This window comes from Chiloscyllium plagiosum, unplaced genomic scaffold, assembly GCF_037043375.1.
Source record: "Chiloscyllium plagiosum isolate Xiang-an unplaced genomic scaffold, Cpla_swu_hap1 HiC_scaffold_3, whole genome shotgun sequence".
Taxonomy (NCBI): domain Eukaryota; kingdom Metazoa; phylum Chordata; class Chondrichthyes; order Orectolobiformes; family Hemiscylliidae; genus Chiloscyllium; species Chiloscyllium plagiosum.
The window spans coordinates 3,214,516-3,242,080 of record NW_028270141.1 but is presented as its reverse complement, the minus strand read 5'-3'; the positions used below and the strand labels follow the sequence as shown (position 1 = coordinate 3,242,080).

At 51.9% G+C, this 27,565-nt stretch overlaps 1 protein-coding gene across 12 annotated transcripts in view; it reads right to left on the bottom strand.

The window, feature by feature from the left end:
• dnmt3ab (DNA (cytosine-5-)-methyltransferase 3 alpha b) overlaps positions 1-27,565 on the bottom strand; it is a 627,694-nt gene that overhangs the window by 199,331 nt on the left and 400,798 nt on the right. For all 12 annotated transcript variants that reach the window (XM_087977018.1, XM_087977035.1, XM_087977038.1 and 9 more), the window contains one exon: positions 22,352-22,561. In XM_087977018.1, coding sequence (XP_087833144.1) covers positions 22,352-22,561 — 210 coding nt within the window. The remainder of the gene's footprint in view (positions 1-22,351; positions 22,562-27,565) is intronic.

The following is a 27,565-nucleotide window of genomic DNA, read 5'->3' as shown; positions in this document are numbered from 1 at the left end:
ATTAACAGTGTTTCCCCCTCCCACGTCCCCATTAACAGTGTCTCCCCCCCACGTGCCCATTAACAGTGTCTCCCCCTCCCCCGTCCCCATTAAGTATCGCCCACTCCCGCGTCCCCATTAACAGTGTCTCCCCCCACGTCCCCATTAACAGTATCTCACCCCCGCCCTCATTAACAATATCTCGCCCCCCCGTCCCCATCAACAGTATCTCCCCCCTCTCCGTCCGCATTAACAATATCTCCCGCCCATCCCCATTAACAGTATCTCCCACCCCACGTCCTCATTAACAGTATCTCCCCCCGTCCCCATTAACAGTATCTCCCCCTCCCCATTAACAGTATCTCCCCCCATCCACATTATCAGTATCTACCCCCTTCCCCCGTCCCCATTAACAGTATCTCCCCCCCGTCCCCATTAACAGTATCTCCCCCCATGCCCATTAACAGTATCTCCTCCCCACGTCCTCATTAACAGTATCTCCTCTCCACGTCCTCATTAACAGTATCTATCCCCCACGTCCTCATTAACAGTATCACCCCCACGTCCCCATTAACAGTAGCACCCCCACGTCCCCATTAACAGTAGCACCCCCAAGTCCCCATTAACAGTATCTCCCCCCTCCCCTGTCCCCATTAACAGTATCTCCCCCCCATGTCCTCATTAACAGTATCTCCCCCCTCCCCGTTCCCATTAACAGTATCTCCCCCGTCCCCATTAACTGTTTTTCCCTCCCCACGTTCCCATTAACAGTAACTCCCCCCACGACCCATTAACAGTATCTCCCCCTCCCCCGACCCCATTAACAGTATCTCCCCTCCCGTCCCCATTAACAGTATCTCCCCCCGTCCCCATTAACAGTATCTCCTCCCCACGTCCTCATTAACAGTATCTCCTCCCCACGTCCTCATTAACAGTATCTATCCCCCACGTCCTCATTAACAGTATCACCCCCACGTCCCCATTAACAGTATCATCCCCACGTCCCCATTAACAGTATCTCCCCCCTCCCCTGTCCCCATTAACAGTATCTCCCCCCCATGTCCTCATTAACAGTATCTCCCACCCATCCCCATTAACAGTATCTCCCCCCCTCCCCCGTTCCCATTAACAGTATCTCCCCCGTCCCCATTAACTGTTTTTCCCTCCCCACGTTCCCATTAACAGTATCTCCCCCCACGACCCATTAACAGTATCTCCCCCCGTCCCCATTAACAGTATCTCCCCCCCCCCACGTTCCCATTAACAGTATCTCCCCACCGTCACCATTAACAGTATCTCCCCCCGTCCCCATTAACAGTATCTCCCCCCTGTCCTCATTAACAGTATCTCCCACCCGTCCCCATGAACAGTATCTCCCCCTCCAACGACCCCATTAACAGCGTCTCCCCCCCACGTCCCCATTAACAGTATCTCCCCCCCCGTCCCCATTAACAGTATCTCCACCCCCCACATCCCCATTAACAGTACCTCCCCACCGCCCTCAATAACAGTATCTCCCCCCTGTCCCCATTATCAGTAGTTTCCCTTCACATCATTAACAGTATCTCCCCCCCCCCCAAGTCCCCATTAACAGTATCTCACCCCCCCCATCCCCAATAACAGTATCTCTCCCCTCCCCCGTCCCCATTAACAGTATCTCCCCCCACCCACGTCCTCATTAACAGTATCTCCCCCCCACGTGCCCATTAACAGTATCTCCCTCCCCACATCCCCATTAACAGTACCTCCCCACCGCCCTCAATAACAGTATCTCCCCCCTGTCCCCATTATCAGTAGTTTCCCCTCACGTCATTAACAGTATCTCCCCCCCCAAGTCCCCATTAACAGTATCTCACCCCCCCATCCCCAATAACAGTATCTCTCCCCTCCTCCGTCCCCATTAACAGTATCTCTCCCCTCCCCCGTCCCCATTAACAGTATCTCCCCCCTCCCACGTCCTCATTAACAGTATCTCCCCCCACGTGCCCATTAATAGTATCTCCCCCCCCCACGTCCCCATTAACAGTGTCTCCCCTCCCACGTCCCCATTAACAGTGTCTCCCCCTCCCACGTCCCCATTAACAGTGTCTCCACCCCTCCCACGTCCCCATTAACAGTGTCTCCACCCCTCCCACGCCCCCATTAACAGTGTCTCCCACCTTCCCACGTCCCCATTAACAGTGTCTCCCCCCCACCATGTCCCCATTAACAGTATCTCCCCCACATCCCTATTAACAGTATCTCCCCCCCCCCGTGCCCATTAACAGTATCTCTCCCCCGTTCCCATTAACAGTATCTCCCCCCTCCCCGTGCCCATTAACAGTATCTCCCCCCCATGTCCTCATTAACAGTATCACCCCCACGTCCCCATGAACAGTATTCCCCCACTCCCCCGTCCTCATTAACAGTATCTCCCTCCGTCCCCATTAACAGTATCTTCCCCCCCCACGTCCTCATTAACAGTATCTCACCCGTCCCCATTAACAGTATCTCCCCGCCCACGTCCCCATTAACAGTATCTCCCCCCACGACCCATTAACAGTATCTCCCCCTCCCCCATCCCCACTAACAGTATCTCCCCCAGTCCTCATTAACAGTATCTCCACCCCTGTCCCCATTAATAGTATCTCCCCACCTACGTCCCCATTAACAGTATCTCCCCCCTCCCCCGTCCCCATTAACATTCTCTCACCCCTCCCACGTCCCCATTAACAGTATCTCCCTCCCTCCCACGTCCCCATTAACAGTATCTACCCCCGTCCCCATTAACAGTATCTCCCCCTCCACGTCCCCATTAACAGTACCTCCCCACTGCCCTCATTAACAGTATCTCCCCCTTGTCCCCATTAACAGTAGTTCCCCCTCACGTCATTAACAGTATCTCCCCCCCCCCCAAGTCCCCATTAACAGTATCTCACCCCCCCCGTCCCCAATAACAGTATCTCCCCCCTTCCCCGTCCCCATTAACAGTATCTCCTCCCCTCCCACGTCCTCATTAACAGTATCTCCCCTCCCACGTCCCCATTAACAGTGTCTCCCACCCACGTTCCCATTAACAGTGTCTCCCCCTCCACGTCCCCATTAACTGTGTCTCCCCCTCCCACGTCCCCATTAACAGCGTCTCCCCCCTCCCTATCCCCATTAACAGTGTCTCCCCCCCACCCATGTCCCCATTAATAGTATCTCCCCCCCCCACGTCCCTATTAACAGTATTCCCCCCCGTACCCATTAACAGTATCTCCCCCTGCCCCGTCCCCATTAACAGTATCTCCCCCCTCTCCTTCCACATTAACAGTATCTCCCCCCCATGTCCTCATTAACAGTATCATCCCCATGTCCCCATGAACAGTATTCCCCCCTCCCCCATCCCCATTAACAGTATCTCCCCCCCCATGTCCTCATTAACAGTATCTCCCCCCCGTCCCCATTAACGGTATCTCCCCCCACAACCCATTAACAGTATCTCCCCCTCCCCCACCCCCATTAACAGTATCTCCCCCCCGTCCTCATTAACAGTATCTCCGTCCCCCGTCCCCATTAACAGTATCTCCGTCCCCATTAACAGTATCTCCCCCCTCCCCGTCCCCATCCCCATTAACATTTTCTCACCCCTCCCACGTCCCCATAACAGTATCTCCCCCCCACGCCCATTAACAGTATCTCCCCCCTTCCCACGTCCCCATTAACAGTATCTCCCCCCCACGTCCCCATTAACAGTATCTCCCCCCCCACGTCCCCATTAACAGTATCTCCCCCCCCACGACCCCATTAATAGTATCTTCCCCCGTCCCCATTAACAGTATCTCCCCCCCCACGTCCCCATTAACAGTACCTCCCCACCGCCCTCATTAACAGTATCTCCCCCCTGTCCCCATTAACAGTATCTCACCCCCTGTCCCCAATAACTGTATCTCCACCCTTCCGCGTCCCCATTAACAGTATCTCCCTCCCTCCCACGTCCCCATTAACAGTATCTTCCCCCTGTCCCCATTAACAGTATCTCCCCCCCCACGTCCCCATTAACAGTACCTCGCCACCGCCCTCATTAACAGTATCTCCCCCCTGTCCCCATTAACAGTAGTTCCCCCTCACGTCATTAACAGTATCTCCCCCCTCCCACGACCCCATTAACAGTATCTCTCGCCCCCCCCACGTCCCCATTAACAGTATCTCCCCCCGTCCCCATTAACAGTATCTCCCCCCGTCCCCATTAAAAGTATCTCCGAAGGGATCCAAGATGGCGGCGACCCAGCAATTCTGAGTCTATAGTGCTCTTCCCAAGACTTGGGTAAAGTGGGTCACCCACCCCCACCACACTCACCAAATCATTCATAATTGCTGCTTAATTTAATTAGTTGCTTAGTATTACATTTAAACAGTCTAATATTTAGTAAAAATGACCAAAAGGAAGGGACCCCGCAGCTCTCAGCAAGCAGGAACCCCTCCCCCACCCTCTCCAGCTGCAGCTGAGGCGTCCACAGCCGCCCCGGGGGACTTACCTACAGTGACAAGCCTTGTGGAGATGATCTCCAAGCTGGATGCGAAGATGTGGGCGGCACGGTGGCACAGTGGTTAGCACTGCTGCCTCACAGCGCCAGAGACCCGGGTTCAATTCCCGCCTCAGGCGACTGACTGTGTGGAGTTTGCACGTTCTCCCCGTGTCTGCGTGGGTTTCCTCCGGGTGCTCCGGTTTCCTCCCACAGTTCAAAGATGTGCAGGTCAGGTGAATTGGCCATGCTAAATTGTCCATAGTGTTAGGTAAGGGGTAAATGTAGGGGTATGGGTGGGTTACGCTTCGGCGGGGCGGTGTGGACTTGTTGGGCCGAAGGGCCTGTTTCCATACTGTAAGTAATCTAATCTAATCTAATCGACGCTTTTATCGAGGAGTTCCGAAGTCGATGGGACACACTCTCGGCCGCGCTGCATAAGCACGACTGAGACATCCAGGAAATCGAGCGCCGAGTCAGAGGGGCGGAGCTAAAGGCCGCGACCTCCGAAACTACAGCGCAATCGGCCGTGGATCAGGTCCTCGATAATCGAGGTCGTCGAAAAAATATTCGTTTGCTGGGCCTTCCCGAACGGGAAGAGGAAGGCCAGCTTACAGCGTTTCTTGAACAGTGGCTGCCACAGCTTTTAAATCTGGAGGCTGGATCAGGCCAGGTAAAGGTAGAATGGGCCTACCGGGTCGTAATACGCGGGCCCGACTCGAACCAGCGCCCACACCTGGTCCTGTTCCGGCTGCAGAGCTACAAGGAGAGGCAGATACTCCTAGAAGCCTCTAGAAATCTTGGAAAAGACCCCCAAGCCATGATCTATAAAGGATCCAAGATCATGTTATTCCAGGACTTTTCCCCAGTTCTGGTCTGAAAGAGGAAGGCATTCGATGAGGCGAAGAAGCGTTTAAGGGACTTAAATATTCAGTTTTCCTTACGCTACCCAGCGATGTTACGCTTTAACCATGAAGGATCCGTGTATAACTTCGGATCACCAGAAAAGGCTAAGGAATTCTTGGACTCTCTTAGATAAACTGTAAGACATAATGGATGTTGGTTTGCCTTTCCCCCCGCTTTGGTTTGTATCCCCCCTTTTTTTTTTCTTACTTTACTATTTAATATTATCATGGGGGGTGGGGAGAGGGATTTGATTTTCTTCCCCCCCCCCCCCCCCCCCTTGGGGTTGTTTTCTTTTAGTATTTATGTATATATGTGGGTATGTGTGTATATCTGTGTAAATATATATATATGTACGTATATATATATATAAAAGCTGGGGGGGGTTGGTTAATGTTGGTGGGATTTTACCTCTATCTTTAGGAGCGGGGTTGTTTCTCCCTTGTTATTTTGTATTATTATATTTAATTATTATTTGTTGAGATTGTAATTTTATAGTTATATGTTTATATATGGTATTAACATTACCAAATATATCCAGGTGTTGGTGTGGGTGGGGGTAGGGTGCTCACTGTTAACTCTAGCTTTGTATTATATCTGAATTCTCCTCATTTTATTGAGGAGTGCCTGGGTCAAGGGTGGGGCATTGGTTGGGAGAGGATATGATGGACTTTTGGAGAGGAAGTGACACCCCCTGGGAACAAGGGGGAAATTCTCCACTTAGATACGTTTTATATTTTTTTTATTTAGAAATAGTTTTTTATTATATTGTTGTGAGTGTATTAGAGAGCCTTTATTTTTGGAAATTTTATATCCTCTATGCTCGGGATGTTCTGGATAGGATTTCCCCTCCCGAGGGGTCTCGGATTTGCCCAGATGATTATGGTTGATCAGTCGGTTAAGTGGTGCACCTGGAATGTCAAGGGGAGTAATTCGCCAGTCAAAAGGAAGAAAATATTATCAAATCTTAAGAAAGAAAGAGTTGATATAGCTCTCCTACAGGAGACACACCTGTCGGATAAAGAACACTTGAAATTACGATAGGGTGGATTTGATCAGGCCTTTTTTTCTTCTTTTAGCTCAAAAAGCAGAGGAGTTGTTATTCTTGTTCGGAAGAATTTCCCTTTCAAAATCTTAAATCAGATAAAAGACGAATCTGGACGATATATTTTGATTAAAGCTCTTATAAATGGAGAGGAATATGGGATTTTAAATTTGTACTGCCCCCCGGCACACCCCTTTAAATTTATAACAGAAGCCTTTTCAAAACTGATGGCTTTTGGTGCCCGTCATATAATTATAGGGGGAGACTTTAATTGTATTATGGATCCGGAAATAGATAGGATTCCCAAGAGTACTGCAGGAGTATCTCCCAGATCTAGACAATTGGTGGATCTGAACAAATAATTAGGATTAGTAGATGTATGGAGATGTCTTCATCCACAGGGCAGAGATTTTTCTTTCTACTCCAATCCACATAAATGTCATACCAGAATTGATATGTTTTTTGCCCCCTCGATTTTTTTAAATTCCATATCATCCTGTAAAATAGGTAGTATAGCAATTTCCGACCACGCTGCTGTATATATGGAAACTAAGGCGGGGAACAATGGGACATCCCCTCGGCATTGGCGTATGGACCCCTTCCTAATGAAAGATAGTGAATTTGTAAAGTACTTCTCTCAAGAATTTAAAACTTTTTTAGAAATTAATTCAGGTACAGCTAGCAACCCATCAATGATGTGGGAGACCATCAAAGCTTACACGCGAGGTTTGATCATCTCCTACTCAGCGACCCAGAAAAAAATTGAAGGGAGAACAACAGCATCTGCTTGAAGCTCGCTTAAAAGCAGCTGAAACAGCACACACTGATAGACCTTCTATTATTAAATTGCAAAGGATTACGGCTCTTAGGACAGCTCTAAACACTACGCTTACTCAAACGGCTAAGAGGGAAATATTATTTGCAAAACAAAGGTTATATGAATATGGCGACAAACCGGGTAGATACTTAGCATTTCTTGCAAAGAAAAAAAAAGGCCCCTCAGACTATTACATCTATCAAGGAAAGTACGGGTATTTTGACTCATGATCATAAAAAGATTAATGCGATCTTTAGAGAATTTAGTTATATAAATCGCAGGATTGTGAAGATAGGACTAGGAGGATGCAGTCATTTTTTTTTAAATTTGACCTTTCCGGGCCTAACTCTGGAACAGGTATCGGTCCTAAATGCTCCTCTAACAGTCCAAGAAATACTTGATGCAATTAGGCAACTTCAAAGCGGTAAGGCACCGGGCCCAGATGGTTTTCAAACTGAATTCTATAAAGAATTTACAGAAATATTGGCTGGTCCACTTATGGACATGTATAACTATGCATATAGTCAGGGCTGTCTCCCGCATTTGCTGAAAGAGGCAAATATCTCTCTTATCCTTAAAAAAGGAGAGGATCCAGAAGATTGTACGTCATACAGACCAATATCCTTGCTAAATGTAGATTTTAAAATCCTTTCTAAAACGTTAGCATTGAGACTAGGAAGGGTACTGCCACATATTATAAAGGAGGATCAGACGGAGTTTATTAAGGGCCGTAGATCATCCAATAATATTAGAAGGGTTTTGAATATGATTCAAGCCTGTCACCAGGGAAAGATACCAGGAGTAGTAGTTTCATTAGACGTGGAAAAGGCATTTGATAGGGTTGAATGGTCATATTTGTTTTACACATTGGAAAGGTTTGGCGTTGGACAGGTGTTTACCAAATGGGTCTCAACATTGTATAGTGATCCCAAAGCAGTTGTGGTTACCAATGGATTAGGTTCGGATAGCTTCAGTGTGGGTAGGGGCTGCCGTCAGGTATGTCCTCTCTCGCCATTGTTATTTACGCTAATAATTGAACCACTAGCAGAAGCTATACGAGCTGATCCTAATATAATGGCCCCGAGGATTGGTACAGGTAAACATAAAATTACCCTTTATGCAGATGATGTTCTTCTATTCCTCAGTAATCCTCTGATGTCCGTACCTCGCCTAATCCAAGTTATTAATACATTTAGCACATTCTCAGGCTATAAAATTAATTTTTCAAAATCGGAGGCTATGCCAATGGGTGGCCTTGCTATGATACCCCACTTAGTGGACAGATCCCTTTTTCCCTTTCATTGGTCCCTGGAGGGCTTCTTATATTTAGGCATTTTTATTACTCTAGCATTTGGTCAGTTGTATAAGGCTAATTTTGTGCATTTACTGGAAAGGATAAGGCAGGGCCTCCAGCGATGGGGAGACCTTCCAATTTCCTGGTTGGGTAGAATAGCACTAATTAAAATGAATGTCCTGCCCCGTCTCCTATATCCTATGAGAATGCTTCCGGTGATGCTGCCGAGGATGGCTTTATGTAAATTATACGGCTGGCTGGGTTCCTTTATCTGGAATCATAGGCGGCCTCTCATTAAGCTGAAGAAGCTACAGCTTCCACAGACAAGGGGAGGATTGGACTTCCCAGATTTTAGGAAATATCAGTTAAGTTCCCTATTAAGTTACATAGCTGATTGGGTCTTGTCTGATCCACAATCAATCTGGTTGGACATCGAGGCCTCTCAAGTAAAATACCCACTTATTAACCTTTTATTTTCAGACAAGAGGAAAATCATTACAGATCACTGTAAAAATTCTATAATACTAAACACAATTAAGGCTTGGAATATAATGCGGCAAAATGAGGGTAATTCAGGATAGTGGGAGCATGGGGATTCCAACCGGGATTTACAGATGCCACTTTTAAACTCTGGAGATCCAGGGGTATCTCATGTCTAGGGGACCTATTTAAAGATGGGGTCCTGATGTCTTTTGAACAGCTGCGTCAGAAATTCGGATTACCTAATGGAGACCTCTTTCGATACTTCCAAATTCGAGACTATATACAGAGGACGACTACGTTATTAGATAGTCTTTATTAGATAGTCGTTATTAGATAGAGAATGTAGTGTCCTACGACCAGTGGGGGTATCTTCCGTCAGTACTATTGATCATTTACTACATGATGAAGTATCGGGAGATATGGATAATCTGCTTAAAACATGGGATCAGGATTTGGGACGAGAAATCTCTATAGAAACATGGAATGATATTTGGGAAAACGCTAGAAGAATTACTATCTGTAACAGAACCCAGGCTACCCAGCTGAAGATACTTCATAGGGGCCATATAGCACCGGTTCGATTGGCAAAATTTAAGGCAGGAGCATCTCCAATGTGTCCTAAATGCAAAATAGAGGTGGGCACTCTTGTACATTGCTTATGGACCTGTTATAAGGTCCGTAGATATTGGACTAAAGTAGCAAGTACCCTGACAGAAATTTTAGGAATGGAAATTAAAGTGGACCCTGTATCTCTCCTTTTGGGCTTTTCGAACTTTCCCTCCCTGGACATGTACGGGAAGAGACTATTTTCTATTCTCTCTTTCTGTGCAAGGAAAAATATTTTGGTGAACTGTGCGGCTGAGGGCCCCTCTGGACTTTCAAATTGGCACAGATTAATTATGGAATGTATTCCCCTTGACTTCCTTACAAATATGGTGCACCGAAAGACCGAATTATTTTATAAAATATGGCAGCCCTTCATGAATTACATAAATACAGATATTTTGGCTATCCTAACAAGGGCTTTTATTTAATTGAGATTACAAACCTGGCTGGTCCAGGGCCCCTTAGGAGAGGAATCCCGCACGAATACGGGTTTTATTACATTTGATGTTAACACATTCCGAGCATGTAAGAGACTTAAATATACACTCTGGTTAGTTGTAGGCTAGATTAGTAGTTGAGTTTTGTTTTTTTTTTCTTTTTCGGTATTTTTTTCTTTTGTTAAATTTTGGCTATTGTATATTTGATTTAATTGTATATCAATGTTTGTATTTGAGAGTTTTGTTTATTTTTGTAAACTTGTAAAAATGTTAAATTTCTAATAAAAATATCTATAAAAAAAGTATCTCCCCCACGTCCCCATTAACAGTGTCTCCCCCTCCCACGTCCCCATTAACAGTGTCTTCCCCCCTCCCACGTCCCCATTAACAGTATCTCGCCCCCGCCCACATTAACAATATCTCACCCCCCCGTCCACATTAACAGTATCTCGCCCCCTACGTCCCCATTAACAGTATCTCCCCTGTCCCCGGGCCCCATTAACAGTATCTCCCTCCCCACTTCCTCATTAATGGTATCTCCCCCCACGTCCCCATTAACAGTGTCTCCCCCCTCCCCGTCCGCATTAACAGTATCTCCCCCTACCCCGTCCCCATTAACAGTATCTCCCCCCCACGTCCTCATTAACAGTATCTCCCCCCCCACGTCCTCATTAACAGTATCCCCCCCAGTGCCCATTAACAGTATCTCTCCCCCCACTTTCTCATTAATGGTATCTCCCCCCACGTCCCCATTAACAATATCTCCCCCCTCCCCCGTCTGCATTAACAGTATCTCCCCCCTCCCCATTAACAGTATCTCCCCCCACCATGTCCCCATTAACAGTATCTCCCCCCCACGTCCCCATTAACAGTATCTCCCCCCTCCCTCGTCCCCATTAACAGTATCTCCCCCCTCTCCGTCCCCATTAACAGTATCTCCCCCCCGTCCCCATTAACAGTATCTCCCCCCCCATGTCCTCATTAACAATATCTCCCCCCGTCCCCATTAATAGTATCTCCCCCGTCCCCATTAACAGTATCTCCCCCCACTACGTCCCGATTAACAGTATCTCCACCCCCACGTCCCCATTAACAGTATCTTCCCCCCCGTCCCCATTAACAGTATCTCCCCCCCAAGTCCCCATTAATAGTATCTCCCCCCCACGTCCCCATTAACAGTATCTCCCCCCCACGTCCCCATTAACAGTATCTCCCCCCCACGTCCCCATTAACAGTATCTCCCCCCCGTCCCCATTAACAGTATCTCCCCCCCATACATCCCCATTAACAGTATCTCCCCCCCTACGTCCGCATTAACAGTATCTCCCCCCCTACGTCCGCATTAACAGTATCCCCCACCCCACGTCCCCATTAACAGTATCTCCCACTCCACGTCCCCATTAACAGTATCTTCCACCCCACGTCCCCATTAACAGTATCTTCCACCCCACGTCCCCATTAACAGTATCTCCCCCTTCCCTGTCCCCATTAACAGTATCTCCCACCCCCCCGTCCCCATTAACAGTATCTCCCCCCACCCCATCCCCATTAAGAGTATCCCCCCCCCGACCCCATTAACAATATCTCCCCCCTCCCCATTAACAGTATCTCCCCCCCCACGGCCCCATAACAGTATCCCCCCCTTCCCTGTCCCCATTAACAGTATCTCCCCCCCACGTCCCCATTAACAGTATCTCCCCCGGGTCTCCATGTTTCTCTCTCTCACCGAGTTCACTACCGCCCGGTTCCAACACAAACACAGACACAAATAAACCATCCGCAGGTAAAGTGTAACCGGGGGAGGGGGGTCACATACCGGCTTCTCCGCGCGCGGGGGGAGAGTCCGGGCCCGGGGTCTGAGGGAAACCGCCAGCACCGCCGCCATGTTCACTCACAGGGGGGGGGAGGGGCTCTCCCAGACCCGGACCCGGACCCGGACCCGGACCCAATCCCAGACCCAGACCCAGACCCACTCCCAGACCCATTCCCAGACCCAGACCCAGACCCAGACCCACTCCCAGTCCCAGACCCACTCCCAGACCCAGACCCACTCCCAGACCCAGACCCACTCCCAGTCCCAGACCCACTCCCAGACCCAGACCCACTCCCAGACCCAGACCCACTCCCAGACCCAGACCCACTCCCAGTCCCAGACCCACTCCCAGACCCAGACCCACTCCCAGTCCCAGACCCACTCCCAGTCCCAGACCCACTCCCAGACCCAGACCCAATCCCAGTCCCAGACCCACTCCCACTCCCAGACCCAGACCCAGACCCACTCCCAGACCCAGACCCAGACCCAGACCCAGACCCACTCCCAGACCCAGACCCAGACCCAGTCCCAGACCCAGACCCAGACCCAGACCCAGACCCAGACCCAGACCCACTCCCAGACCCAGACCCACTCCCAGACCCAGACCCAGACCCACTCCCAGACCCAGACCCACTCCCAGACCCAGACCCAATCCCAGACCCAGACCCAGACCCAGACCCACTCCCAGACCCAGACCCACTCCCAGACCCAGACCCAGACCCAGTCCCAGACCCAGACCCACTCCCAGACCCAGACCCACTCCCAGACCCAGACCCACTCCCAGACCCAGACCCAGACCCACTCCCAGACCCAGACCCAATCCCAGACCCAGACCCACTCCCAGACCCCGACCCACTCCCAGACCCAGACCCACTCCCAGACCCAGACCCAATCCCAGACCCAGACCCAGACCCACTCCCAGACCCAGACCCACTCCCAGACCCAGACCCACTCCCAGACCCACTCCCAATCCCAGACCCACTCCCAGACCCAGACCCAATCCCAGACCCAGACCCACTCCCAGACCCACTCCCAGACCCAGACCCAGACCCAATCCCAGACCCAAACCCAGACACAATCCCAGACCCACTCCCAGACCCAGACCCAATCCCAGACCCAGACCCAATCCCAGACCCAGACCCACTCCCACTCCCAGACCCAATCCCAGTCCCAGACCCACTCCCACTCCCAGACCCACTCCCAGACACAGTCCCAGTCCCAGACCCAGACCCAGACCCAGACCCAGACCCACTCCCAATCCCAATCCCAATCCCAGACCCAGACCCACTCCCAGACCCACTTCCAGACCCAGACCCACTTCCAGACCCAGACCCACTCCCAGACCCAGACCCACTCCCAGTCCCAGACCCACTCCCAGACCCAGACCCAGACCCACTCCCAGTCCCAGACCCACTCCCAGACCCAGACCCAGACCCAGTCCCAGACCCAGACCCAGACCCAGACCCACTCCCGGACCCAGACCCAGACCCACTCCCACTCCCAATCCCAGATCCACTCCCAATACCAGACCCAGTTCCAGACCCACTCCCAGACCCACTCCCAGTCCCAATCCCAGACCCACTCCCAATCCGAGACCCACTCCCATGCCCATTTCCCAGACCCACTCCCAGTCCCACTCCCAATCCCAGACCCACTCCCAGTCCCAGACCCAGACCCACTCCCAGACCCAGACCCACTCCCAGACCCAGACCCACTCCCAGACCCAGACCCACTCCCAGACCCAGACCCAATCCCAGACCCAGACCCACTCCCAGACCCAGACCCAATCCCAGACCCCGACCCAATCCCAGACCCAGACCCACTCCCACTCCCAGACCCAATCCCAGTCCCAGACCCACTCCCACTCCCAGACCCACTCCCAGACACAGTCCCAGTCCCAGACCCAGACCCAGACCCAGACCCACTCCCAATCCCAATCCCAATCCCATTCCCAATCCCAATCCCAGACCCAGACCCACTCCCAGACCCAGTCCCAGACCCAGACCCACTTCCAGACCCAGACCCACTCCCAGACCCAGACCCACTCCCAGACCCAGACCCACTCCCAGTCCCAGACCCACTCCCAGACCCAGACCCAGACCCAGACCCAGACCCAGACCCACTCCCGGACCCAGACCCAGACCCACTCCCACTCCCAATCCCAGATCCACTCCCAATACCAGACCCAGTCCCAGACCCACTCCCAGACCCACTCCCAGTCCCAATCCCAGACCCACTCCCAATCCGAGACCCACTCCCATGCCCATTTCCCAGACCCACTCCCAGTCCCACTCCCAATCCCAGACCCACTCCCAGTCCCAGACCCAGACCCACTCCCAGACCCAGACCCACTCCCAGACCCAGACCCAGACCCACTCCCAGACCCAGACCCACTCCCAGACCCAGACCCAATCCCAGACCCAGACCCACTCCCAGACCCAGACCCAATCCCAGACCCAGACCCAGACCCACTCCCAGACCCAGACCCACTCCCAGACCCAGACCCACTCCCAGACCCACTCCCAATCCCAGACCCACTCCCAGACCCAATCCCAGACCCAGACCCACTCCCACTCCCAGACCCAATCCCAGTCCCAGACCCACTCCCACTCCCAGACCCACTCCCAGACACAGTCCCAGACCCAGACCCAGTCCCAATCCCAATCCCAATCCCATTCCCATTCCCAATCCCAATCCCAGACCCAGACCCAGTCCCAGACCCAGACCCACTTCCAGACCCAGACCCACTCCCAGTCCCAGATCCACTCCCAGTCCCAGACCCACTCCCAGACCCAGACCCAGACCCACTCCCAGTCCCAGACCCACTCCCAGACCCAGACCCAGACCCAGTCCCAGACCCAGACCCAGACCCACTCCCGGACCCAGACCCAGACCCACTCCCACTCCCAATCCCAGATCCACTCCCAATACCAGACCCAGTCCCAGACCCACTCCCAGTCCCAGTCCCACTCCCAATCCAAGACCCACTCCCAGTCCCAATCCCAGACCCACTCCCAATCCGAGACCCACTCCCGCCCATTTCCCAGACCCACTCCCAGTCCCACTCCCAATCCCAGACCCACTCCCAGTACCAGACCCAGACCCACTCCCAATCCCAGACCCACTCCCAATCCCATTCCCAGTCCCAATCCCAGATCCACTCCCGATCCCAGACCCAGACCCTTGCCAATCCCAGACCCACTCCACTCCCAATCCCAGACCCACTCCCAATCCCAATCCCAGACCCACTCCCAGACCCACTCCCACTCCCAATCCCAGACCCACTCCCAATCCAAGACCCACTCCCACTCCCAATCCCAGACCCACTCCCAATCCCAGACCCACTCCCAATCCCAGACCTACTCCCAATCCCAGTCCCAGACCCACTCCCAATCCCAGACCCACTCCCAATCCCAGTCCCAGACCCACTCCCAATCTGAGACCCACTTCCAATCCCAGACCCACTCCCACTCCCAATACCAGACCCACTCCCAACCCCAATCCCAGACCCACTCCCAATCCCAGACCCTCTTCCAATCCCACTCCCACTCACAATCCCAGACCCACTCCCAATCCGTCCCAGACCCACTCCCAATCTGAGACCCACTTCCAATCCCAGACCCACTCCCAATACCAGACCCACTCCCAACCCCAATCCCAGACCCACTCCCAATCCCAGACCCACTTCCAATCCCACTCCCACACCCACTCCCAATCCCAGACCCACTCCCACTTCCAATTCCAGACCCACTCCCAATCCCAGACCCACTCCCACTCCCAATCCCAGACCCACTCCCAATCCCAGACCCACTCCCACTCCCAATCCCAGATCCACTCCCAATCCCAGTCCCAGACCCACTCCCAATCCGAGACCCACTTCCAATCCCAGACCCACTCCTACTCCCAATACCAGACCCACGACCAACCCCAATCCCAGACCCACTCCCAATCCCAAACCCAATCCCAATCCCAGAACCACTCCCAATCCCAGGCCCACCCCCAATCCCAGACCCACTCCCAATCTCAGACCCACTCCCAATCCCAGACCCACTCCCAATCCCAGTCCCAGACCCACTCCCAATCCCAGAACCACTCCCAATCCCAGTCCAGTCCCACTCCCAATCCACTCCCAGACCCACTCCCAGACCCAGACCCGGACCCAGACCCAGACCCAGACCCAGACCCAGACCCACTCCCAGACCCACTCCCAGACCCAGACCCACTCCCAGACCCAGACCCACTCCCAGACCCACTCCCAGACCCAGACCCAGACCTACTCCCAGACCCAGACCCAATCCCAGACCCAGACCCAAACCCACTCCCAGACCCAATCCCAGACCCAGACCCAGACCCACTCCCAGACCCAGACCCAGACCCAGACCCACTCCCAGACCCACTCCCAGACCCAGACCCAGACCCACTCCCAGACCCAGACCCAGACCCAGACCAACTCCCAGACCCAGACCCAGACCCACTCCCAGACCCACTCCCAGACCCAGACCCAGACCCACTCCCAGACCCACTCCCAGACCCAGACCCAGACCCACTCCCAGACCCACTCCCAGACCCAGACCCAAACCCACTCCCAGACCCAGACCCACTCCCAGACCCAGACCCACTCCCAGACCCACTCCCAGACCCAGACCCAGACCCAGACCCAAACCCACTCCCAGACCCAGACCCAGATCCACTCCCAGACCCACTCCCAGACCCAGACCTAAACCCACTCCCAGACCCAGACCCAGACCCACTCCCAGACCCAGACCCAGACCCAGACCCACTCCCAGACCCAGACCCAGACCCACTCCCAGACCCAGACCCAATCCCAGACCCAGACCCACTCCCAGACCCAGACCCAGACCCAATCCCAGACCCAGACCCACTCCCAGACCCAGACCCACTCCCAGACCCAGACCCAATCCCAGACCCAAACCCACTCCCAGACCCAGGCCCAGACCCAGACCCACTCCCAGACCCAGACCCAGACCCACTCCCAGACCCACTCCCAGACCCAGACCCACTCCCAGACCCAGACCCAATCCCAGACCCAGACCCACTCCCAGACCCAATCCCAGACCCAGACCCAGACCCACACCCAGACCCAGACCCACTCCCAGACCCAGACCCAGTTCCAGACCCAGACCCAGACCCAATCCCAGACCCAGACCCACTCCCAGACCCAGACCCACTCCCAGACCCAGAACCACTCCCAGACCCAGACCCAGACCCACTCCCAGACCCAGACCCACTCCCAGACCCAGTCCCAGACCCACTCCCAGACCCAGACCCACTCCCACTCCCAGACCCAGACCCAGACCCACTCCCAGACCCAGACCCAGACCCAATCCCAGACCCAGACCCAGACCCAGACCCACTCCCAACCCAGACCCACTCCCAGACCCATTCCCAGACCCAGACCCAGACCCAGACCCAGTCCCAGACCCACTCCCAGACCCAGACCCAATCCCAGTCCCAGACCCACTCCCAGACCCAGACCCACTCCCAGACCCAGACCCACTCCCACTCCCAGACCCAGACCCAGACCCACTCCCAGACCCAGACCCAATCCCAGACCCAGACCCAGACCCAGACCCAGACCCACTCCCAGACCCAGACCCACTCCCAGACCCAGACCCAGTCCCAGACCCAGTCCCAGACCCAGACCCAGACCCAGTCCCAGACCCAGACCCAGACCCACTCCCAGACCCAGACCCACTCCCAGACCCAGACCCACTCCCAGACCCAGACCCAGACCCACTCCCAGACCCAGACCCACTCCCAGACCCAGACCCACTCCCAGACCCAGACCCAATCCCAGACCCAGACCCACTCCCAGACCCCGACCCACTCCCAGACCCAGACCCAGACCCACTCCCAGACCCAGACCCACTCCCAGACCCAGACCCAATCCCAGACCCAGACCCAGACCCACTCCCAGACCCAGACCCACTCCCAGACCCAGACCCACTCCCAGACCCACTCCCAATCCCAGACCCACTCCCAGACCCAGACCCAATCCCAGACCCAGACCCACTCCCAGACCCACTCCCAGACCCAGACCCAGACCCAATCCCAGACCCAAACCCAGACACAATCCCAGACCCACTCCCAGACCCAGACCCAATCCCAGACCCAGACCCAATCCCAGACCCAGACCCACTCCCACTCCCAGACCCAATCCCAGTCCCAGACCCACTCCCACTCCCAGACCCACTCCCAGACACAGTCCCAGTCCCAGACCCAGACCCAGACCCAGACCCAGACCCACTCCCAATCCCAATCCCAATCCCATTCCCAATCCCAATCCCAGACCCAGACCCACTCCCAGACCCACTTCCAGACCCAGACCCACTTCCAGACCCAGACCCACTCCCAGACCCAGACCCAGTCCCAGTCCCAGACCCACTCCCAGACCCAGACCCAGACCCACTCCCAGTCCCAGACCCACTCCCAGACCCAGACCCAGACCCACTCCCGGACCCAGACCCAGACCCACTCCCACTCCCAATCCCAGATCCACTCCCAATACCAGACCCAGTCCCAGACCCACTCCCAGACCCACTCCCAGTCCCAATCCCAGACCCACTCCCAATCCGAGACCCACTCCCATGCCCATTTCCCAGACCCACTCCCAGTCCCACTCCCAATCCCAGACCCACTCCCAGTCCCAGACCCAGACCCACTCCCAGACCCAGACCCACTCCCAGACCCAGACCCAGACCCACTCCCAGACCCAGACCCACTCCCAGACCCAGACCCACTCCCAGACCCAGACCCACTCCCAGACCCAGACCCAATCCCAGACCCCGACCCAATCCCAGACCCAGACCCACTCCCACTCCCAGACCCAATCCCAGTCCCAGACCCACTCCCACTCCCAGACCCACTCCCAGACACAGTCCCAGACCCAGACCCAGACCCAGACCCACTCCCAATCCCAATCCCATTCCCAATCCCAATCCCAGACCCAGACCCACTCCCAGACCCAGTCCCAGACCCAGACCCACTTCCAGACCCAGACCCACTCCCAGACCCAGACCCACTCCCAGACCCAGACCCACTCCCAGTCCCAGACCCACTCCCAGACCCAGACCCAGACCCAGTCCCAGACCCAGACCCAGACCCAGACCCACTCCCGGACCCAGACCCAGACCCACTCCCACTCCCAATCCCAGATCCACTCCCAATACCAGACCCAGTCCCAGACCCACTCCCAGACCCACTCCCAGTCCCAATCCCAGACCCACTCCCAATCCGAGACCCACTCCCATGCCCATTTCCCAGACCCACTCCCAGTCCCACTCCCAATCCCAGACCCACTCCCAGACCCACTCCCAGACCCAGACCCACTCCCAGACCCAGACCCAGACCCACTCCCAGACCCAGACCCACTCCCAGACCCAGACCCAATCCCAGACCCAGACCCACTCCCAGACCCAGACCCAATCCCAGACCCAGACCCAGACCCACTCCCAGACCCAGACCCACTCCCAGACCCAGACCCACTCCCAGACCCACTCCCAATCCCAGACCCACTCCCAGACCCAGACCCAATCCCAGACCCAGACCCACTCCCAGACCCACTCCCAGACCCAGACCCAGACCCAATCCCAGACCCAAACCCAGACCCAGACCCAATCCCAGACCCAGACCCACTCCCACTCCCAGACCCAATCCCAGTCCCAGACCCACTCCCACTCCCAGACCCACTCCCAGACACAGTCCCAGTCCCAGACCCAGACCCAGACCCAGACCCACTCCCAATCCCAATCCCAATCCCATTCCCATTCCCAATCCCAATCCCAGACCCAGACCCAGTCCCAGACCCAGACCCACTTCCAGACCCAGACCCACTCCCAGACCCAGACCCACTCCCAGTCCCAGACCCACTCCCAGACCCAGACCCAGACCCACTCCCAGTCCCAGACCCAGACCCAGACCCAGTCCCAGACCCAGACCCAGACCCACTCCCGGACCCAGACCCACTCCCACTCCCAATCCCAGATCCACTCCCAATACCAGACCCAGTCCCAGACCCACTCCCAGTCCCAGTCCCACTCCCAATCCAAGACCCACTGCCAGTCCCAATCCCAGACCCACTCCCAATCCGAGACCCACTCCCGCCCATTTCCCAGACCCACTCCCAGTCCCACTCCCAATCCCAGACCCACTCCCAGTCCCAGACCCAGACCCACTCCCAATCCCAGACCCACTCCCAATCCCATTCCCAGTCCCAATCCCAGATCCACTCCCGATCCCAGACCCAGACCCTTGCCAATCCCAGACCCACTCCACTCCCAATCCCAGACCCACTCCCAATCCCAATCCCAGACCCACTCCCAGACCCACTCCCACTCCCAATCCCAGACCCACTCCCAATCCAAGACCCACTCCCACTCCCAATCCCAGACCCACTCCCAATCCCAGACCCACTCCCAATCCCAGACCTACTCCCAATCCCAGTCCCAGACCCACTCCCAATCCCAGACCCACTCCCAATCCCAGTCCCAGACCCACTCCCAATCTGAGACCCACTTCCAATCCCAGACCCACTCCCACTCCCAATACCAGACCCACTCCCAACCCCAATCCCAGACCCACTCCCAATCCCAGACCCTCTTCCAATCCCACTCCCACTCACAATCCCAGACCCACTCCCAATCCGTCCCAGACCCACTCCCAATCTGAGACCCACTTCCAATCCCAGACCCACTCCCAATACCAGACCCACTCCCAGCCCCAATCCCAGACCCACTCCCAATCCCAGACCCACTTCCAATCCCACTCCCACACCCACTCCCAATCCCAGACCCACTCCCACTTCCAATTCCAGACCCACTCCCAATCCCAGACCCACTCCCACTCCCAATCCCAGACCCACTCCCAATCCCAGACCCACTCCCACTCCCAATCCCAGATCCACTCCCAATCCCAGTCCCAGACCCACTCCCAATCCGAGACCCACTTCCAATCCCAGACCCACTCCCACTCCCAATACCAGACCCACGCCCAACCCCAATCCCAGACCCACTCCCAATCCCAAACCCAATCCCAATCCCAGACCCACTCCCAATCCCAGGCCCACCCCCAATCCCAGACCCACTCCCAATCTCAGACCCACTCCCAATCCCAGACCCACTCCCAATCCCAGTCCCAGACCCACTCCCAATCCCAGAACCACTCCCAATCCCAGTCCAGTCCCACTCCCAATCCAATCCCAGTCCCACTCCCAATCCCAGACCCACTCCCAAACCTAGTCCAGTCCCAATCCCACTCCCAATCCCAGTCTAGTCCCAATCCCACTCCCAATCCTGTCCAGTCCAGTCAAAATCCCACTCCCAATCCCACTCCCAATCCCAGTCCAGTCCCAATCCAATCCCACTCCCAGTCCCAATCCAATCCCACTCCCAATCCCACTCCCAATCCTAATCCAGTCCCAATCCAATCCCAATCCCAGTCCAGTCCCAATCCAGTCCCAATGCAATCCCACTCCCAATCCCAGTCCAGTCCCAATCCAATCCCACTCCCAATCCTAGTCCCAATCCAATCCCAGTCTCAATCCCAGTCCCAATCCAATCCCACTCCCAATCCAGTCCCAACCCAATCCCAATTCCACTCCCAATCTCAATCCGAGTCCCAATCCAATTCCAATCCCACTCCAATCCAATTCCAATCCCACTCCAGTCCCAGTCTCAATCCCAGTTCCATTCACCTCCCAATCAATCCCACTCCCAGTCCCAGTCTAAAACTCAATCCTAGTCCCATTCCAGTGCCAAGCCAATCCCAGTCCCAGTCCCAATCCAATCCCACTCCCAGTCTCAATCCCAGTCCCATTCAAATCCCACTCCAGTCCCAGTCTCAATCCTAGTCCCATTCCACTCCCAATCCAATCCCACTCCCAGTCCCATTCCAGTCCCAGTCTTAATCTCAATCCCAGACCCATTCCAGTGCCAAGCCAATCCCAGTTCCAGTCCTATGCCATTCCCAATTTCAATCCCATGCCAGTCGCAGTCCCAATCCAGTCCCAGTCTAAATCTCAATCCCAGTCCCATTCCAGTCCCAGTCTAAATTCAATTGCACTCCCATTCCAGTGCCAAGCCAATCCCAGTCCCAGTCCCAGTCTCAATCCCATTCCAGTCCCAATCCAATCCCAGTCCCATTCCAGTCCCAGCCTAAATCTCAATCCCAGTCCAATCCCACTCCCAGTCTCAATCCCAGACCCATTCCAGCCCCTATCCAGTCCCAGTCTAAATCTCAATCCCAGTCCCATTCCAGTTCCAAGCCAATCCCAGTCCCAGTCCCATGCCATTCCCAATCTCAATCCCATGCCAGTCCCAGTCCAGACAAGTCCCAGTCCAAATCTCAATCCCAATCACAATCCCAGTTAGTATTACTCCATGAGCCATGCAGCACATGGTGATTGATCAGAGATGATGTAGAACGAGCTGGTCAATATCCAGCCGAGGATGAAACAAACATCCACTTACTTCATACTCTGCTTCCTCATCGATGAGTTTGGACACAGTTTTCTCAGCGGTTTCATTTGTGATGACTGTCGGTTCTGGACTTGCTGAAATGCTGGAAGGTGTTGGATCTGAGGACTGCTGTGAAATGATTGTGCTTGTTTCTTTCTCCTTCTGAGCTGGGCTCTCTTCCTGGGCATTCATCACAGCCACAAGTTTTGCCCTTTTCTCAGCCTGTGGATAGCAAAGGGATGGGACAAGGGGGAAGAGAGGACACATCTTAAAATAGGCTCGAAATACTTGAGGTTTTCAACAAATATCTGTACCATCTCTGAATAAATATACTTCATACTTCCTATTCTTTTAAAATTTTGTGCTTTCTAACGTAGTTCCTTTGTGAAATATTAAGACAACTTTCATGTAAAGCTTTTACCAAGTAAATTAGTTTGCTAAAAATATTAACTCTGATAATAAAAACATAAAAGAATTGCAGTTGCTATAAATCAAAAATAAAATAGCGATTGTTGGAAAAGCTCTGCACGTATGGAAAAAAATCAGAGTTAACATTTTGTGTTAGAACACCATTCTGAGGAAGGGTCGCTCGACCTGAAGCATTAACTCTGATTTCTCTCTACTGGTGCTGCCAGACCTATTGAGCTTTTCCAGCAATCTCTATTTTTGTTAACTCTGATAGTATTTGCCCGTGGTAGTTGTTCATTATGTAAAACTCAGTTTTCTGCAAACTGAGACATGATTGTGAGTAAAGCATTTCTTGTGTATTTAAAAATTCATTGAATTTAATGATGCATTTGCAAGAAGCAAGAGGTCAATCAGTTATGCCACACCGATTACGAAAACCACTTAAAGATGCCTACAGATGTCCAAAGGTCAAGTTAGTCTCATGTGTAGAAATTGCAAGTCGGCTAAACAACTCCAGGACATGAGATTATTGTGTATTTACAGGTGGAAAGTTATATAGAGTATGGGAAAGCTCTGTGACTATGGAATTTGTATACCCTCATGTCAGTGAACACTGTACCAGATATGGGTCTGGATTTACGGTCCCCATCAAGGTGGGAGTTAAAAACCCTTTCATCAGGGCAGCCTGCCAGTACATCCTGCCCTGGGACTGTTGTTACCGTGGGAAGAGCACAGGCTAACCTGCCTGCACTGTGGCAGCTGTGAGTAAGGTCAAGAAAAGGAGGCTGACGGCAATGTTCCAGTGATTCTCCAAATTCCTGGCAGATGTAAAGGCTGTCCTGTCTTGCAGGATCTGCTTTCTATAAGGGCTACCTCCACTGCTTCACTGTACCCCAAGATTATTTTGAATTTCAATTTGAAAAGAGTTGGAGAGTCCCCAAGTGCCCACTCTCTTACTTACCTTACTTTGTGACCTGCTGCTTTTTTCACAGAGTTTTCTGATTTTCCTTCCAGCTTCAAGAGCTCAAACATTAATTGGACAGTAAAGCAGTCGCCACAGATGGGATATGAAAATCTCTGCCCCATGAAAATCAGAATGAGGGACTGCACCTTTCCTGGATATTGTTTCCACATGTTAAATCTGTCATGACCTTAGTTCCCCAGCTTATCTTAAGGATATGCCTTGCCTATAATGCAGATGAGGTGGACATTCAACTCTGGGGCGAGATTCAACTTTAGTCCAGCTCTGTAAGATCCAATACAGGAGACAGAAACACTGTGGTAATGTCACTAGACTGGAAATTCAGACACCAAAATTGGTGCTCTGGGGATAGCAATTCAGCAGCTGGTGGAAAATGAAAATAATGAATCATTCCAATAAATGAATCTGGAATTGGAAGGAGGCTCAGTAATGGTGAAGATGAAATATCTGTCCTGAAAACAACAAATGCTGGAGATTACAACAGGTCAGACAGCATCCATGGAGAGACAGCAAGGCAACGTTTTGAGTCGAGATGAGTCTTCATCAAAGGTCTCTCCATGGACACCATCTGACCCACTGTGATCCAAATTTACTGATGTCAACCATTGATAATATTAAGTGACAAAATTTATGTAGACTTTCTTCAGCCTATACCTTTGGGTTTCCATAAACATTCTCTTCCTTGTGTTTCAGTGCTAACACCCACAGCCACAATAGAACATAGAACATAGAACATAGAAGAATACAGTGCAGTACAGGCCCTTTGGCCCTCGATGTTGCGCCGATCCAAGCCCACCTAACCTATACTAACCCACTATCCTCCATATACCTATCCAATGCCCGCTTAAATGCCCATAAAGAGGGAGAGTCCACCACTGCTACTGGCAGGGCATTCCATGAACTTACGACTCGCTGAGTGAAGAACCTACCCCTAACTTCAGTCCTATATCTACCCCCCCTTAATTTAAAGCTATGCCCCCTTGTAATACCCGACTCCATACGCGGGAAAAGGTTCACACTGTCAACCCTATCTAACCCCCTAATCATCTTGTACACCTCAATCAAGTCACCCCTAAACCTTCTTTTCTCTAATGAAAACAGTCCCAAGTGTCTCAGTCTTTCCTCATACGATCTTCCTTCCATACCAGGCAACATCCTGGTAAACCTCCTCTGCACCCGTTCCAGTGCCTCCACATCCTTCCTATAGTATGGCGACCAAAACTGCACACAATATTCCAGATGCGGCCGCACCAGAGTCTTATACAACTGCATCATGACCTCAGGACTCCGGAACTCAATTCCTCTACCAATAAAAGCCAGTACGCCATATGCCTTCCTCACCGCACTATTTACCTGGGTGGCAACTTTCAGAGATCTGTGTACATGGACACCAAGATCCCTCTGCTCATCCACACTACCAAGTATCCGACCATTAGCCCAGTACCCCATCTTTTTGTTATTCTTCCCAAAGTGAATCACCTCACACTTAGCTACATTGAATTCCATTTGCCACCTTTCTGCCCAGCTCTGCAGCTTCTCTATATCCTGCTGTAACCTGACAGGGTATCATCCGCAAACTTGCTCACCCAACCTTCTAACCCCTCTTCCAGGTCATTTATAAAAATGACAAACAGCAATGGTCCCAAAACAGATCCTTGCGGAACACCGCTAGTGACGGCACTCCATGAAGAAACTTTGCCATCAACTACTACCCTCTGTCTTCTTCCATCCAGCCAATTCCTAATCCAAACCTCCAACTCACCCTCAATGCCATATCTCCGTATTTTCTGCAGTAGCCTACCATGGGGAACCTTATCAAACGCCTTACTAAAATCCATATATACCACATCTACCGCTTTCCCCTCATCAACTTCCTTCGTCACCTTTTCAAAGAATTCAATAAGGTTTGTGAGGCACGACCTGCCCTTCACAAAACTAAAAAAAAATCACAATCCATGGCAAAAGGAATGTCATGTTGGAAAGGAGTGCGGAGTCGAGAGCAGGATGAGAATTTTAAGTCAACTGAAGAACTAGAGATATCCACAAGGCATTTTTTGAAATCAGTTTGTTAAAATGGCTACTAAATACTGTAATTACACAAAATATCCAGCAAAGCTGGAAATGAATGTAAAGCCTAAATGGAACCTTACTGAGAAAGAGATAATTTTTAAAACATTAAACTATATTTGCAGTCTACATAGTGTGCTGAAGTGAATTATTAATTTGTTTTTCTTCAAAATAAAGTATTACAATGAAGAATACCATACACACCCAATTCACGAAACACATGAGATTCCCTCAATTGTTATTTGGGACACAATATGCTCAAAAGGTGAAACAGCAGCAGGAAAATGGATCATTCCTGTAATTACTAGATGTATACATGTATAAAGGAGGCTAGTGGAATAACATTGCAATTTATTTATTTTTCAGGACTGTTTCATTATTCTGGTTTTGCATAGGGCATCTTTTTTTGATGAGTATGCTTCACTTGATCCAAATTTTCATGTAAACTGGTCACAAGGCCACAGTCAAACCACTAATAGCCTTGTTACCCTGATTCCCACGTAAGAACATTTTTCAATTTTCAGTTTATTTCTCGCCTTTAGGCACTGCCTCAGATTAGGTTAAGGTTCATCAGTACTGCCACACCTCACATTCTCACATCTATACTTTCTAACTGTCATTGGATAGAAATTCTGGACAGATGTTGTCCCACTCTATAGTCTAACATATTCCAGTATAGATCAGTTCAATTGCAAGTAACCAGGAATCAAAAGTGAAATGTTCGGGATCATTATGACTTGAATTCGCTTAAATCAGCCTCAGAAAAAGAAAATTGCAACATTTTATGATGTAACAATATGAGAAGTATTATTCTTTAATTGAGTGTTAATCTCTGAAAATGAGGCCCCCACACTTGATCTCATTAATGTGCACTAACGATTATTAAATTAGGCCAATGAGATAGTGATCACAAAGAAGATATTTGTGTAATATAAGGCTTCCTATTAAGAAGTAACACTATTAAATAATGTTGTGGGCTCTTGTGGAACAGTGGTCATTACCAGACCCCAGACCAGGAGGACTGGTTTCATGATCCACCTGTTCCAGAGGTGTGTAATAGCATCTCTGAACAGATTGATTAGATAAATAGGTTAAATTTTAAAAAAAACTTAATTTAAATAATGTTGTGGGCTCTTATGTAACAGTCGTCGTGTACCTACTTCCTAAACCACTATGCCTGGGTTCCTATCCTACCTGCTCCAAAGGGGTGTCATAACATCTCTGAACAGGTTAATGAGAAAATATTAAATAATGTTGAGAGAAATAGCTGAGGATTGACTGCACAATATTTATTGGAAACTTCTGAGCAATTCAAAAAGCAAAGTTCATACGATTGAGAGAATTCTAAATGAAACAAAATTATTTGGAATAGCAATTTTCTTTGAATGTAATTTAAAGTTTTGGTTTTAAAAGGGAGGTCTGTCAGGTAGATATTTCAATTTTACCTTTAACCTTCATATCATTAAGGATAACTTATCCATTTCTGCACAAAAGCTGCTTAGCTTGCTTAGAATGGTGCTGGAAAAGCACAGCAAGTCAGGCAGCATCCGAGGAACAGGAAAATCGACGTTTCAGGCAAAAGCCTTTCATCAGGTTTTGCCCGAAATGTTGATTTTCCTGTTCCTCGAATGCTGCCTGACGTGCTGTGTTTTTCCAGCACCATTCTAATCTTGACCGCAATCTCCAGCATCTGCAGTACCCACTACGGTCTGCTTGGCTTGTTATCTGTTACTATTGCTTTTTGTTTGAAACTATACACTAAAATTTTA